At 41.5% G+C, this 16,723-nt stretch overlaps 1 protein-coding gene across 2 annotated transcripts in view; it reads left to right on the top strand.

The window, feature by feature from the left end:
• Positions 1 to 16: 16 nt before the first annotated feature.
• Positions 17 to 16,723, top strand: part of camkmt (calmodulin-lysine N-methyltransferase) — a 121,242-nt gene continuing 104,535 nt past the window's right edge. For both annotated transcript variants that reach the window (XM_030747477.1, XM_030747478.1), the window contains exons 1-3: positions 17 to 337; positions 2,923 to 3,101; positions 3,334 to 3,398. In XM_030747477.1, coding sequence (XP_030603337.1) covers positions 176 to 337; positions 2,923 to 3,101; positions 3,334 to 3,398 — 406 coding nt within the window. In that variant the 5' untranslated portion in view covers positions 17 to 175. The remainder of the gene's footprint in view (positions 338 to 2,922; positions 3,102 to 3,333; positions 3,399 to 16,723) is intronic.

Here is a 16,723-nt window from a genome sequence, read left to right as displayed (position 1 = left end):
CTTTGTGGGTGTAACAGGTGATCACGGTGAAGCCGTGTATGTGATCCTTTCTGCGTAGCTATAGTAGAGGCCTTATTTTTGTATGACCACACTGCTGCCGGTAACTGTGACAGCTGCATAAACAGGAAAACAAAGTGTTTACAGATTTATCTCCACCCAGAAGTGCGAAGGTAAAATGGAGAGGGATGCCGCTGGTGATGCAGAAAGGACCGAGCCGGTGTCGCCTTTGAGGAAAAATACTAACGAAGGCACTCGCGCAGCTGATTCCCACACCTCCCGGGTAGGGACCTGTACGAATACTGATGTCGCTCGAGCGAGGTGGACTCTGCTGAGACAGGTATGTAGGCACAAACCTCTCACGGTTGAACCGTTGTCCCTCAAGGAATAATAAAGATGATGGGAGCCCAGAGGCAGCCAGTGTTTCTCCCTGTCACGCTTCCCAATAACTTTATTGTTTACTTAACTTTTAAATTAAAATGAATTACACTGTATTTATTCCTTGCCCCAAAAGGGGGTGGTAGTTTTTCTACAGTTTGATCATTTATTACTTGTTATGGTTCCTGTTTATATTACAGTATAGCAGCCTTTTTTTTTTTTCCCCAGTGAGTTTCTGCTGATCTGCCTCAACATTTAGTTTATAACACAGGCTTGACAGCTTTACTGGTAGCAGTAACTTGGATTACTGCTTACAAGCCATCTTTTCCCCCCTCCCTACAACTTCTGAAAATCTTATAGGCACAAGAGCACAGGGATTTTTTTTCCTTAGATGGACATTATACAGACCTTGCACTGGGCTGACAAAAAAAAATCTCCCTGCAGGAGGTACAAAAATAGGCCCACACGGCTTGCTTTTTTTGGCGCCTCTTCTTGAACAGCAATTAACTGAATGTGTAATAAAAGAAGCATGGGAGCTTGAGGGTCCTGCGCAATATCTTAGCTGTTCCAAGGGCTTTGGCCTTCTGGACAGAGATCTTGGATGTTGTTCCTGGAATCTGATGGAGCCACTCTCCCAGCTTGTTTTCAGATTACCACAGGAACCACTGTTACCTTCACCTTCCCCATCCTCTCCAGCTCTTTGCTCAGCCCTAGGTGCTTCTTGAGCTCCTTGTGTTCCCTCCTCCTTATGTTACTGTCACTTGATATTGCTCCACTCATGTATTGAGCCATGTGTCTGTTCATCTTATCCACTGTGATGCCTGACAGAAGCTTTCATGTTGTGCTGAGGCAGGTTTTTGGCCAGTAGTCGGATGGAACTGGTCCCTTCTGGGGATCCTTAGGGATCAGGACTGTCTGGGCTTTGGTCAGCCATTCTGGGTGTATCTCATCCATTAGCAGCTGGTTCATTTGTACTGCAGTTAGGTTCTTTGGCCAGTAGGTGTGAATCATGTCACGGCCTGGTGCTCCAACTTTTCATATGTGAGACTCTTTCCTTGATGTCTGCCACTATGATGTTTACTGGACCCTGTTCAGGGTAGTCTGCTCTTAGATCCACTAGCCACTGAGCATTGTTGCTATGTGTTGCACCCTTCTCCCATATGTTCTTCCAGTATTTTTCTGTCTCCACCATTGGTGGGGCAGTTCACATATTGTTCCTCTGCCACTGAGAGTACACCTTGAACAGTTCAGTGGAGAACATCTGGTTTATTCTCCTGGCTTCTATATCTCTGGTATACTTCAAGAGGTTAGCCAAGGCTTTGAGTATTTACTTGGCTGTTTCTAAGGCCTCAGGTATACACAGCTTGTTGTACTTCTTAGGCGCCCCATTCTTCATCACACCTTTCTGCAGCTGCAGTTTGCTAACTTCCCTCTGTGCTGCCCTGATCTTGGCCTCAAGTCTTCTTCTCTGTGGAGGGTTCTGCTCCTCGTGGCTCTTGTTCATCTTGTAGCTAAGCAAGGATCACTGTTGCTGTGGTATAGATCAGCTTAGTATCAAGTCAATTAAACATCTGGGATATTGATCTGGTCAGTTAAGTAGCAGAGTTGTTAATCAGTTTCAGGTGCTTTGGTGTTAATTAAATTAATTACAGGTGCACTAGAGGGGGATCAATGAGAAAACTGCCAAAACTCAAAATTAACCATTTACATTAAAAAAACAAAAATTACATTCACCAGTAAATGATTTTACAGGTGGAGCCCACTAACATTTTTTCAGTCTTCATCTTTTCTGATTGTTTTTTCACTAGTTTTATATTTGGCTTGGGTCAGTGTCTCTACTGGTATCATGAGGCCATACCTGGACCCTATAGGTAGTCCAACCCCTCCAGGATGGCACATCAATATGTGCCATTGCTTGAAGGTTTGCTGTGACTCCCAGCACAATCTCAAGAGTATGAAGATTCCAGGAGCCATGCAGTTACTGTAGGACAGCTGGACAGGGCTGTAGAAGGTCCTGCTGATGGGTTAAGGACCTGTGTTTGCTTTTTTGTGGAAGGAGAAACCGGATGAGCACTGTCAGACCTCCAGCAGGCCACTGGTGTTATAGTCTCTAACCGAAAAATTGGACACAGACTTCATGAGAGTGGCCTAAGGGCCTGATGTCCTCTAGTGGGGCCTGTGCCCGATTGGCATTTGCCATAGAATACCAGAGTTGAATCACCAATTAGCTTAACCCCATGCATGTCTTTGGCTTGTGGGAAGAAGTTGGAGTACCCGGAGAGCACCCACCCAGACACGAGGAGAACATGCAAACTCCACACAGAAATTTCCCAGACTGGTTTCCAACCCAGGCCCTTCTTGCTGTGAGGAAACAGTGCTAACCACCTCACCACCCTGCCGCCCATATAATACTTGCTAAACTAAACGTGATCTTTTGTGTTTTATTCCCAAAGAAATGTATGCAACATGAATACTTTCAAGGAGTTACTGTGTACTGTAGCATATTTGTCACCTTATTTCAATGTTTTTTGTTTTTGCCTGTTGCAGGTGTTGCGTCAGAAGCAGGTGGAGAGTCCGGAGGTCAAACAGGTGTCTGTTCGTAGGTTTGCCACATTTGACCTATTCAGCAGAAAAAGACTTGTGACACAAGACCATAGCGATACCTCAGATGACCAGTGGGTGGAGTACAGAAGTGTCTACTTTCCTGAGTACAGTGCCTTACTTAGGTACACACACTTGAATGGATGCACATGAGGTTCTGGTTTCATTCTGGCACTGATAAAGTTCAGTCACAGTGCAACAAACAAAGGGACATTTTGTGATACCACAAAATATTAGACTTGTTAAAATGAATTGTGAAAACTTTTTATAATTTTGTTCATCTATCATCTATATGCAAAAAGCATAGTATATCTTTCAATCCCACTATATAACTATTTATATTTTTGTATCTCTAAGGGATAACTTGGGGCCTCTTAGAGTCAATGAAGTGCTCAGCAGTTTTGACAACACCGGTAATGTCTGTAAGTACATACTTTATCTTACTAGGCATTGTCTTTGTAATGTGTTTGAGTGTTTATCCAAGCATGCATATGACTGTGCTCACAGTGGAGTTCATTTTACCCATAGTGCTCCCTGGCTTTTATCCTTGACACACACGCACACCCTCACTTCAAGTTTGGGTTAACCTCATGCTGTGTTCTGTTAGTGTTTGATTGATGGTTTGATGCAGGTGCTTTGATTCCATCTCTCTGAATTGGAGTGTATCTCTCGTGTGCAGCTTCTACAAAGGTTTATCATGTGCTCATTCCTCCCAACTACCTTCAGATGTCCTTTAGAAGTAAAGTGGGTTGCAGTCTTCTTATTGCTTCAGTCGACACTAATGAGTGGTTTGGGAGAAAGGAAAGACCATGAGTCAAGGAGGGATTTGCACATCCTCCATGATATGGAGTGGAGTCATTGGAAGCACAACAGCCTTAGTTCTGACCTTCATTCTTTGAAGCAGTTTTAAAGTGTTATAGTATCAGAAGTTATGAGTTTATTTCTGGTTTTGTTTAATTTAGGCTGTTCTGTACAGTTTTTATTGAAGTATTTTAGCAATAAATATTTAAACTGGAGGTATTTCAGCTCCAGTTTTTTTTTTTTTTTTAAACAATTCACTAATGTAGGATCCAAACTGAGATATTCTTTTCACTTATGTGTTCTCTACAGTATGCAGAGTTAATGTCATTGCAAATTTTTCCTGCATTTATAACTATTTTGAATTATCAGTGATTTGCCTGCAATACAACACAAATTTTTTGTCCATATTTGTAGAAAAATCTCTTTAACCACACCTGCATAGTAAAAAATACTGCACCATGATTGAGAGTTTTAGAAAACAACAATGACAAATGTCTTAATGCAATAAAAATGTGGTTTTTATAAGTATCATGTTCAATATATAAGCATCTTGCTCACTCTATACAGCGTTTTGTGAAGCTCCATCTTCCCAGACATGTCATAGTTTAGAGAAAGGTCATGGGTTAGTGCTACCCAGCCAGATGGTTCCACGGGAGTCAGGGATGAATGCCATGGCTAGAGGCTCCTTCATTGCACACTGGAATCAGATTAGTAATGACAGAGCTCAGTGGCAACTCTCATTCCAACCTGCTAGAATGAGTAATCCTTTTTCTCCACAAGGAGACAAGAGGATCAATACTTTTTTCTTTGGAGAGTAAAAAAGAAGAGGTCATCGTGTCTTTGGGTTGTTCCACTCCACTTCACCGTTCTTTGTCGTTTGCAGGTTCCTCATTCGCTCTGTTCCTTGTTCTCTTCCTCCTTTAGTGTATATAAAGTAGTAACTTGTAAAGACTTTCTCCTTCACACAAGCCATCTCCAACTACTTAGAGTATACCCCCTCATCCACATTCCTTTTTCTCAGTTTTCTCCGCTCACCATTGCTTCTCTTTCTTCCTTCGACCCCTCCACCCCTCTGTCCTCCCAGCTGGAGTCATGCTTTGCCAGATGGGTAACTGAGTTCCTGACTTGGTCAGTGGATTAGCACAGCCGGAGATGAGAGCATAGAGGAGAAAAGGGGGGGAGATGGTGGGTGGGCATGCCGGAGGTGTAACATGCGTGTGTGTGTGTGAGTGTGTAAGGAGTGGAGAGCCACTAGTAAGGGGACCTCGCTCCTCAAACAATAGGGCAGCCATCTCCCTCCTGTTCTCCATCCCATGTTTGGGGCTAGTAATGCGTGAGATCAATTAGGACTGGTTGAGAGGAGCCACTGAAAGGCCCAGAGGTGACCCTGTCAGAGCTCTGGGGTATATTTTTGGGGGCGTGAGTCAGAGAAAAACCCCTCTAAAAATACACAAACACACGTACTCACTTGTGCGCACTCCTTACAAAGAAATACAGCCTGGGACAATACTTACAGAATCTTCTGCTACTGTGCTAATTAACACATATTCATGTCACCCACCATCACACCCTCTCCACCTTTCCTGCTGTCTTGATAATCCCCTACCCCTGAGGTGTGGACAAGCCCAAATCCTAGGGGTCCTTGTCCTCTTGAATAGCGGGCTAAAAAGCCTGGCCAGATTAGCCCACTGCTCCCAAAATGTGTGGACTCAGCTTAAAATTGCTACCCCCTCTCAGCATGACCCTCTCTCCTGGCTATTGTGCTTATCCAACAATATATTGAAAAATATATTGTTTCTTAAGGTGAAGATAAAACCAGAGTCAATGCTTTTATTTTAAGACCTTAGGACCTGATAAGGCATCCCAGTGAAGATTTTAGGTTATGTGAATGTGTCTTGGATGAGATTTAAACAGTGTACCATTTGGAAAAAATGGGAGCCTATCACAGCTGTCACAGGGCAAGAGATGGGTACAATATGGATAGGTGGCAAGTCTATCTCCTATACTGTATATATGGTTGATATTAATGGAAAATGCTGGTATAACTACCTAACATAGGCATGCACCCTCAAGAAACTACTTAAGTGGGCACAATGAAATAAAGGTAAGACAATTAAAATGACTAAGCCAAATGGTTGCTCACTTAAGATGTCAGAAAATCAGTGACCTATGCTGAATTTTATTTTGCTGTCAAATTGATTGGGTTGGGGTTCGTTTTCTGTGGAATGAATTCAGTGTTTAGGACCTGTAATTGGCATTTCCTCGGGGAACCCAGGTGTCTTATAGAATAGCACACATTGACCCGTGACAGGTGACTGTTACCTGATGTTCACTTATTATGATACATGCGTAGAAAGCACCCCATCTGGTGGTTATCCAGAGGTCATGAATCTGCGTTAGCAGCTTATGTCTTTTCATTGAGCAATTGGAACTATTTCAGGTTGGACTTGGTCACATTTAACTATCTGAACTCTGAACTCCTGACCTTCCTGGTTCTTTAGCTGACACTGGAGGCTTGTAATTGTTAGAAAGCTTTGTATGGGTGTTGTTAGGAGTTTAAGGAGTGCTTGTTTCCTGCTAGGGGTTAGGATTTTAGGACACAATACATGCCCCTTGGGGTTGGGTGACTAAGAACACACGTCACAGGATGTGTGATTAAGTGTGTGTCTTTAAGAGGGTTTGGATAGAGCTTGTTGATGTCGCAGGGCTTTTGGTAAGAGGGCTTGTTGGGCTGTGGGGTTACTGGTTGGGTTCATGTTTCAAGCAAAGGTCACAGTGACAAAATAGAGTGCTTGTATACACATGCACACTAATCTTTCTTTGTGTGTGTGTGTGTGTGTGTGTGTGTGTGTGTGTGTATACTTACAGCATTACACTTTGTGGGGATACAAATCTGTTTTTACTGTCACATTGTGGGTTGCACCACTTATCTGGGGATCAAAAGCAAAACTGTAGATGTAAGATGTAAATCAGTACATTTTAGGAGGAAGACATGGGATAAGGCTAGGATAAGGTCAGGTTTTGGTTGAGGTAGTGTTTAGTGTTATATATGTAGTGGTTGTGGTTATGGTTCGGATATGTCAGCAGGAAATTAATGTACGTCAGTATAATGTCCTCTGAAACACTGGAAACATGACTGTGTGTGTGTGTGTGTGCGTGCGTGCGTGCGTGCGTGTGTGTGTGTGTGTGTGTGTGTGTGTGTAATCAAGAGCCAAACATCCTAATAAAGCCTAATAGAAGCTTCTTCACTACAGCTGTCATTGTCTGAATGGCTACTAGCCTTTCAGCCTCTCAGTCATCCCTATTATCTCCCACAGACTTCACCTATGACCTCTGCTGGTGAATACTACAAACCCTGAATGTTTGAGTGTTGTGAGGGAGGGTCGTAGAGAGGTGATTTCTGATGTTTGTGGTGGTATGAGGTCTGTTTATGACTGGAGGATGTATTTGGAAAGATAAATAGGGGTATCAGAATACACAGAGACATGAATGGCTTATTTGATAGGCCATTCAACAGTGCATGCACAGCCTTGTGATCTTGTCACTTTCTGTTGAAGTGGTGGACAGGTATGTTTGTATCCGTGTGTTTTCTGTATTCGGAAGTACTGTCACCTTTTATGTATGCGTGTTTAATATTTTATACTAGTGTCTAAGTGTTCTTAGTGACTGTGTGTGCGTGCATGCATGTGTTTGAATTTGCACATGTGCGTGTGTGTTGTAATAGGTGCCCCCTGTAGCCTCCCCTTGTGCCAGGCCTTTAGCGGAGCCCTGTTTGCATAATTATGCTAATTCATTGTGCCATAGTGCTAATTAGACCTTGTTAGACAATAGCGCTAGACTGGGAGCTGGCTGACATGCACACACACAGACACACACATAGTGTGCTCACTCAGCCTGTTGTGTCAATGACAAGGTTTGCGGTCCCCCTCTGCGCTGTTTATAACATGCTCTCTATAGAAATGGTTCTCTACTGGTGCACTCTGGACCGAGCTCAGGTGTCTCTTACGATTTTGATTTAAGCTAATGGAACAAAAATCAATGTGATGCAAGACTGCTACACAAGCCTCTTTAGAAAGTAACACAGTTGGTCCATGCCCTTATTTTCATTCTCTCCTATTTCTCTGAGCTGTTGCTTAATTGCTCCTTTGCCAGCAGTTTTTCTAAGCGCTACTTATTTTATCTTTGTACATTGTGATGATTACCAAAAGTATGCACTTCAGTTTACATTCAGTAAACCGTATGATCTGAATATGAATCAATCCAGACCTCAAGAAAAAAAATACACGAATACTAGATATTTGTTCCAGTAGCCTCTTGTGTCTCCCTATTATTGATTCTAATTAAAAAAAAAACAAAAAAAAAAACAACTTGGTGTTATATATATATTTTATTTTCATGAGCAACACCTACTGCACTAAATTGCTCCAAGAGAGACTGGAGAGGCTTGAGTTGCTTTTGATATTAACTGCTTGGATTTCTTGTTTAATGGGAAAAACAACTGTTTGGCATTGGCAGAGAAGCTTTGGCAAGTTTTTCATGGGCACAACCCACACACTCAACCCACAAATGCATTTTCCTTACAAATGTGGCACCATTTAAGGGGAAATAAATAGGCTTTCCAACGGTATAAGATTTATTGCCGAGAAGCATTGTTACAACAGAGAAATAACCGACCAGACACAAAGTTTATATAGTTCTTAGAGAGCGATAGATAGTTGTTGTTTCCCCTCAAGTATTTTGTTTGCGTGGCTCTGCTTTTGATAGACAATAACAAATTGTTTGGTTAATGTGTTTCAGATAAGCCAAATGAAATGCACAAAGCACAATTAAATGCTACTTTTGTATGTCCTGTACAGTTGGATGAAAATGACACATTGAAATACTCTAGCATTTTTCGCCATCGCCACCGCAATTGTTTCTAAGTCTATAATTTAACTGCTAAACACAAAAAGACAGTCGCACAGTAAGTGGATGCGGCTTTTAAAGTGTGTATGCACATGTGCCTGTAGCGCGTGTGTCACTTTGTGGTGTAGGAGTGGGGGTTGGAGGTATTGTAAGCATGACTTGAGTGGCTTGAGGGCACATTGAAAGAGTTGCTGGTTGATTTAATTGAAAGTAATTGATTTTTGCTTCCATAGCCTTGTCTCCTCCATCCGTTCACTGGAGGAAATAAGGAACAGGGACTCGCCTGAAGTACTGTTGGGTGTTAGAAGCTTCTCGACACTCGAGAAGTAAACAGTTGCCACGCTATATATCTAAACACAAGTTGATGTTAATGTGCAAAAATGTTTATACACACACACACACACACACACACACACACACACACACACACACACACACGCGTGCGCGCACTAATCATTATGACTTTGAGCCCAATATAGATTGGAGGTGAGCTGTTGGGTGTAACTTTGCTCAGGGAGTTCTTTCCCTTTATAGCCAGCAGTTGATTTTGTGAATTTGTGCATGACTGAGAGTTTGTGTGTGTGTGTCCAGATGCGTGTGCACTTGTGCACTATTACCAGTAAGCAGTGGGGATTAAGTTCAGGAAATGAGTAGAGCGTTAAAGGGTGCTTCCCTGCCTAGTGCTCTTGCATTGTCACCACTGCTAATACTCAGCTAATTACAAGGACATACTTTAACAGCAAGTTCAGCCCATAACCCTCATGTCTCCCCACTTGGCTCTCCCCTTTTCTTAGGTTACCCCCTTACCCTAGAATTAGGGGATGAATGAAAAGGAGAAAGAAAAGAGAAAGAGTAATAACAGGTCGCTCCCCTCCCTAAAAGCTCACCCTCCCTCCGGACGGATACAATAATTGGATTTTTCTCCATTTAAGTCACCCAACCCCTATATGCCCCTCCTGGCAATGTTCCCTATGGTGCATAAGCTCAGCATATACTGGTCTCTTCAAGCATGTAAAAAAAACACTCAAAGAAAGAGTGTGTCAGAGCAGAGTATAGATCACTTAGTTATGATTACTACCACTTCATTCATGCAGTAAATCATAAGAGTCAAAGAAGTGACCCAGAAGTGCTGTTAATTCCTGTGTAGCAATGGTAGTTAAGCTATATTATTTGCTATGAAAAAACTGGCAGTCATGGAGAGAGATCTTGTTTTTTTACCCTTTTTATAAGGATTTTTTTTAAAAAAACTTTGTGTCACATATTTCAATCCGTATTCAAGCGTAATTATTAATTCAAAGCTATAAAAGCTTTAAAGGCATTTTTTTCCTGATTATTCGAGTCATTTACATCATCACAATGATGAATGCACAGTAGCATATAGAAGTGGGGTACATTTTCTCCACGCTGTATATAAATATTTTTATACTTCTATGTCATACAGTAGATTGACCCATACACCTATAGCATTAAAAAACCATATTCTTTGGGATCAAGATGAGACTTTATTTATATTAACTGTTCATGTTCGCTTTATGAATGTGTCTTTTATGTGTACCATAAATGTATGCACAAACATAAATGTGCTGAGTATGTTTCCATTAGAGAGCTAAGTGATTAGTGTGTGGTAGTTAATTTGGCTCTCCTCCCACTTGTACCCATCAAGTGCACCACTATGTACTTTCACAGGCACAAGTGCACCAGTGTGAGTGTGTTTGTTTATGCGTAAGCAAGGCTCTGTGTGAATGTCCCTAATGATGTTTTAAAACAAATAGATGATTAATGTGATTAGTGCGTTAGTCAGAGAGTGGAGCAGCTATAGCAAATGGTTACATGGTCATATGGGAATAGGCTTTGGCTTCACTCCAAACACTCAGTTTGTGTTGGTGTGCTTCAGAGTTTATTTGCTTTGCACTGGTTTCACCATTTTCCCCTGCTGTAATAAAACTGGGCACTTTTTAAATAGATTTTTAATCAACTTATTAGTGTGTTACAAGTTGCTTGGGAGGGAACTTTTATGCAGCAGGTGGAATGTGTTTATGCTGCTATTCTCAACTTTTCATAATATACATAAGGCTTGTTTTTATCAGCACTTTATTTTACAGTTTTAGGTTTCTTGAGGTATTAGCTGATATAGTGGCTTTATCATTAGAATATATTCTGTTACTATATAGTGTCAGATGGACATGCAAAATATATTTTTAGACATCATTATAAATATGCAGAGACTCTGATAATTATCAAAAAATAATTACAGCTTAAGACTATTTGTCATAAAGCCCTAACAGGAAGGAGGAGCAGCTGCTTGTCAACTTTAAGTCTGTCAACGTGTCTTTGCTGAAATGGCTAATGTGTTTGTTATTTAGCTAAAGAGCCATTAATTTACTTTGTGACTCACTATATAGCTTTAATGCACAAACTGCTACAGTCGCTTGTTCACTCTGTCAGTCTCTCTCTCTCTGTGTCTGGAGACTCTCTAAATAGCCCCATAGGGGCCTTTAACTGTCAGTTGACTGTGCCAATGTTAGGTGTTGACGCTAATGGCTGTGCTACATGCTAATGCGAGCTAGTGTAGGCCTTTGAGGGGAAAGTTAACTGATTTTCAAGTGCCCCCCTGAGAGACTGCCCTAATCATTAACAAGCATCTCTCTGGGGCTCCAGGTTGAAGAGACTCTCGCTGTTCTGGCTGTGCTAGCTGCCAACTGCCATGATGTGGTGTTTACTCTGTTTTGTAGAACATAATGGGATAGAAGTTGTCTGAGTTTGACACTAAGACTTTTGAGAAAGCTTAAAGACTAGAAAGAATAAAGGGAACTCTCCAAATTTTGATTAACTTTATTTAAAATTAACTTAAGTGGATTTTGGTGAATTTTAGACTTATTTTCTTTTACTCCCTTACTCTTGCTTATTCTCTCTCTCTCTCTCTCTCTCTCTCTCTCTCTCTCACACTCACACACACACACACACACACACACACACACACACACACACACACACAGGTACAGACCTCTCTGTATCTGTCCACAGCAGGCCATGGCGCCACAGACCTTTGTGTCTGCCCACTGAGGCTGAAATATACTCTCTCTGACTCCCCCCCTCCCTCTTTCTCTTTTTCTTTCACATATGCAGTGAGCAGAGGGAAAAGAATAAGAGAGATTACATGAGCGTAGTGACAGAGGTGCAGGGGTCTGGTCATAATTGTGAAACATTGTGCAGCGGATCCTCATGCACCACAATACCTGACAATTATAATTGTTATGTAAAGGTTTTCTGTGACTAAACAAGATTTTAAGTTATATCTAATAGGTAATATTATAAGAAGAATCCGTCTGTTGGCATACACATTTTTGCAGCTTTTTTTTTTTGCACAATAGCTACATATCTTTGTGACTTATTCATTAATTTTAGTGTTTAAAGGAGCTGCAGGAATTTCTAGAAAGTTGCACTTTGTGTGTGACAAAACTCCCAAGACTGATTCAGCACATGGTTTCCTAGAAGCAGGCAAAGTGAGCGCTGCAATTTATGTGTTTTCACTTGAATATTCATTCAAACATACCACTTTAAAGGGGGGTTGCCTCAGAACGCCATACTGAGTTTAACTTCTGCTATAGAAAGTCAGTGAATATGATTATAGCACTTAAGTCGGCATTAAGTATAATCCAGATAAAGACATACTGTTTAGCAACAGGCTTCATGTCTTGAACAATGACTGATCTGATAAGATTCGAAGCAAGCTGGACTTTCATTCCGACCTGGTGTTTTACTCTCATCACTCCTTTATTTATAACTAAATAATACAGCCGCAATATCCCATTAGATACTCATGTTAATAAACATAAAAAAGTAATTTTGAGGCCTTATGTGGACATGCACACAACAAATCTGTGTCTCAGTAGGGGAAGAAGGGATTACTGAAAGATTGGTGTCCTACCCAGTGGCTGGATGGATTCCCTCCAAAGTCGCAGTGCTTCCCCACTGGGCTTTTTATCCTCTGTGTGTGTGTGTGTGTGTGTGTGTGTGTGTGTGTGTGTGTGTGTGTGTGTGTGTGTGTGTGTGTGTGTGTTCAGGGCTGGAAGTAGAGAACGAGGGTTAAGTGCAGGATCACAGATGGAGACATAATTTTTAGCGCCCTATCTTCTTCTTCCCTCCCTCCTTGCCGTTTCTGTGCGTCTCTTTTCTTCCTCTGCTTCTCTTTTTTTATTTTTCATACTAACCTAAACTTTTTGGGGCGGTTAACTTGAATATAAGTATATCATTGAAGCAGCCGGATGTGGTGGTATTTAGTGGGAGAGTAAGCTTTGCCTAAGTTTATCTACTCAAAGGAGTAGAAATTTTCATAGAAAGCTGCTCACCATATCTTCAGAACAAACAGGAAATATTTGCATGGCTCTGGATTAGTTCCAAAATGATGAGTTGATTAATAGGTTCTAAATATTTGGGTCTTGGGACTCCTCATAAAGGCAAAACAAGACATTAGTAAATGTCATTTTCAGTTTATTATCAGCAGTTTTCAATATTTAGTGAAATATTATCTAACCGCTGTTGTGATTAAATGATAATAAAAATCATTATTTGCTGCACCGTTTTTTTCTGGACATTTAAAGTTCGCTGTGGAGAATAAAATGCAAGTTTAAAATGCATCCAAATGCCTCGTCCAGACCTTCAAATATGATGAGATTTTTTCTAAAGTAAACAAGAAGTTGTTAAAAAGACGTTTCAGCGCTGCACAGTGGAGTAGTAGCTTACCATGTCAGTGCTACAGGTTCTAATTTTCTTGTACTGCTGGTAACATCTTCACTCACTGATTCATTGCTTTCCACCCTCTCTGCTGTGCTTCTTCCCTCCCTCTCTGCCTTCCTCGCACTCTCTCCACCCACCAGTGATTGCACAATCTTCCCATCACCTCCACAATCATAACAGCCCAGATTCTGTGCCACTGTGTAACCACCACCAGTCTACACACACGCACTCGCACACGCACACGTGTCCTCGAGGAGACATACAGCTGAAGCTTTTATGCCGCTTTCCCAAGTGGCTGTTTTCGAGCACAGCCACAATGGAGGGCCTAATGTGGATTTGTTTAGAGAGCTGGTTAATTGGAGTAGGATGCTCTAATTGCACCTCTTTCATGATGTGTGTGTGTCTGTATGTTTGTGGAGGTGTGTGTGTGTGTGTGTGTGTGTGTGTGTGTGTGTGTGTGTGTGTATGTGTGTCACCTGGCCTTTGTTTGGACTGTGTGTGGGAAAACATTTGCTCAGCCATAGCTACAGTACATAAACACTATAAGCTACATAACACGCATAAGGGGTGTAAAGTGCCTAAGTACAGAGAGGGAGAGAAAGATAAATAGTGCACCTTGTAATAGGTATAAGCTGCTGTATGTGCAGAGTGACCAATGCATGTGAATACACAACTCTGCATCTGTCTGTTTTTGTCAGTGTTGTCCCCCAGCTGGGGGTGCTCTAAGTCTTTGTATGACTCTGCTATAGTTGCTTATGTTTGTGCCTGTGTGCATGAATCCCTGGCTGTGTGTACAAAGAAGCTACTGGCCACTTTTAGCATCTTTGTTGTCATGCCACAATGTCCTTTTAAAGAGGCACACTAAAGCCAGGCCATAGTGTAGCTACCCACACACTTCCTCACGATCAGGCTTTTTTTTTTAATATTTTTTAAAGTGTGTGTATGTGTCCTCACAAGAAAATGACGATTGACAAATCAAACATCCAGATGCTTCTACATGGCATCAACAGTCACCGAATGTGACTGTTTAGTGTTAGAATTTATTTGTGTTATATATTTGGAAAAATTTAGGTTCTCCACCTTCTTCTAAATATTTTCTTTAACTTTTATTTTCATCAGATCTCCATTATTTCCTCCTCGCTCTTGACTCTCTCTGCCTCTGTACTTTTTTGTCAGTCGACTTCTTTTTCTGTCTCATCTCAGCAGCCATTTGATGATGATGGTGTGTGTGTGTGTGTGTGTGTGTGTGTGTGTGTGTGTGTGTGTGTGTGTGTGTGTGTGTGTGTGTGTGTGTGGGTGTCTTTGTGTGAGTGATAACACATGGCGTGCCCTAAGTGGTCTGTAGGCCTAACGTTAATCAATGATTGTTGTTTAAGGCCACATACACACCACAGTACTTCAGTGATCAGTTGAAAATGAGCATTTTATACTTTTCCTTGTCCACTAAAGGACATGAACAGTCTCCATATCTCTACGGTCTTTTCTTTCTTTCTTTGTGGTCCTCTTTATTTTTTGTCATTGTTTGGCATTATGAGAGCAGAGAGTGATCTCTTTTGTTAGGGTAAGCGTATGTGTTTGCCCTTCTCTTTGCCTGCGTGTGCCCCCATGTGTGTGTATTCATGTGCCCACATGTTTTTGAAGGGTCAGTCTAAATGGAGATGTATTATTAGTAACCATTCTGAGTTTGGCCACTGTAGTCCTCTAGCAAGGCAATCAGATCACTTAAAAGGCTACTTGGTCTATGGTCTATGGCCTAAAGCTTTCTGTCTCTCCTTGTATGTCTCTGTCTCTCTCTATCCTTTAATGCCCCTCTCCAGCACACACAAAAACCCCAGAAGCCATGGCCATCACCCCTTATCTTCTCTCTCCTCACTCAGCCGCTTCTCCTCACTACCACTCCTGTCCTTTACCTCCATGGGGGGGGGGCGACAAGGTCATGAAGATAAACATAGAAAAGTGAAAGTGGGGGAGAGAGAGAGAGAGAGCGAGATCTGAAATGAACCATCTCATTTGGACATTAGCCCCTGGGCTACAGTGGTGAGAGGCCAGCTAGCCTAGCGGATAATGCCCAATTGTGTATAAGGCTTTTTTTTTTTTTTTAGCTTCATTTAGTTGGCTGCTTTGACAAGCTATTACTGGAAAGAAAGAAAGAAAGAAAGAAGGAAAGGAAGGAAGAGCAGGGTAATGCAAGGCCTCTTGGGTGTGTGTGTGTGTGTGTGTGTGTGTGTGTGTGTGTGTGTGTGTGTGTGTGTGTGTGTGTGTGTGTGTGTGTGTGTGTGTGTGAGAGAGAGAGAGAGACAGGTGGGTAACTGCCTCTTGGACCTAGTGGCAAAGACATTGCTTTACTTACACATCACTGGTGCACTGAAGAGTGTGCAATACTCCCAGATGCATAATGATATGTGTGTGTGTGTGTGTGTGTGTTGTCTCTTGACGGCATGGTTAGTGGAATATTTCCATCCATGCGTGCATGGTGATGGACAGCATTGCCACAGAGAGTCAGCTCTTTGTGCTGCATATGAACCTTGTTCACTTGAGTAGACTGTTTAGTGAAAGGTCCCTTAACCTCAGTGACATGGTGACGGTTGATAGGGGAACCTTTGAAAATGTTCCCATAGAGCTATTTGACAAAAAAAGTACAGATAATTAATTAATATAAGTTATGATTGTGATATTCTGGGTTGTATGGATACAGATGTAATAAAATGGTAATTTGACCATTAACTGTCTTTTTCTATTTTTTTGTGCCAGTTTAACAAATAAATCTGTACATGTCTGCTCAACAAGCCTTAAATCCACTGATACCAGTATTCATTTGATCATTATTTTGTCTTTAAGTACGCATAAACATGTAACAAATAAAATCAAAAATTATATTAAAAAATTAAGCAAACAGAAAACCAAAACTCAGAGAGTAGATGAGACGGGAGATGAGACGGGAGAGGGGTCTTTCAATTCAATAAGCCTTTAAGATCTTCCACAATTTTGGCCCAGAGTTTAACTGTGTCTTCCTTTGCTCTGTGGAACCAGGAGGTGGAAAACAACCTCAATAAAAGTGGGCAGCCACTGTTGCCGAGTAAACAAACGATGATGTTTCCACCTTGTGGCGTCCAACTTTTTAGAGGCTGTCAAATTAGCTAAAAACACATGTTTATGCAGCTGCAGTGCATATTATTTAAAATTAGGACTGATGAGGATAGTGGAACAGAAATGTGTAATATTGCAGACAGATTTTCTTCAACCATTTTACACAAAGTGGTTACACTAGGACATTCTCATACCATATGATTGGAAAGTACCACTG

This window comes from Archocentrus centrarchus, chromosome 15 (genome assembly GCF_007364275.1).
Source record: "Archocentrus centrarchus isolate MPI-CPG fArcCen1 chromosome 15, fArcCen1, whole genome shotgun sequence".
Classification (NCBI taxonomy): domain Eukaryota; kingdom Metazoa; phylum Chordata; class Actinopteri; order Cichliformes; family Cichlidae; genus Archocentrus; species Archocentrus centrarchus.
Note: the sequence above shows the minus strand (reverse complement) of the source record. Positions and strands in the feature narration are given on the sequence as shown.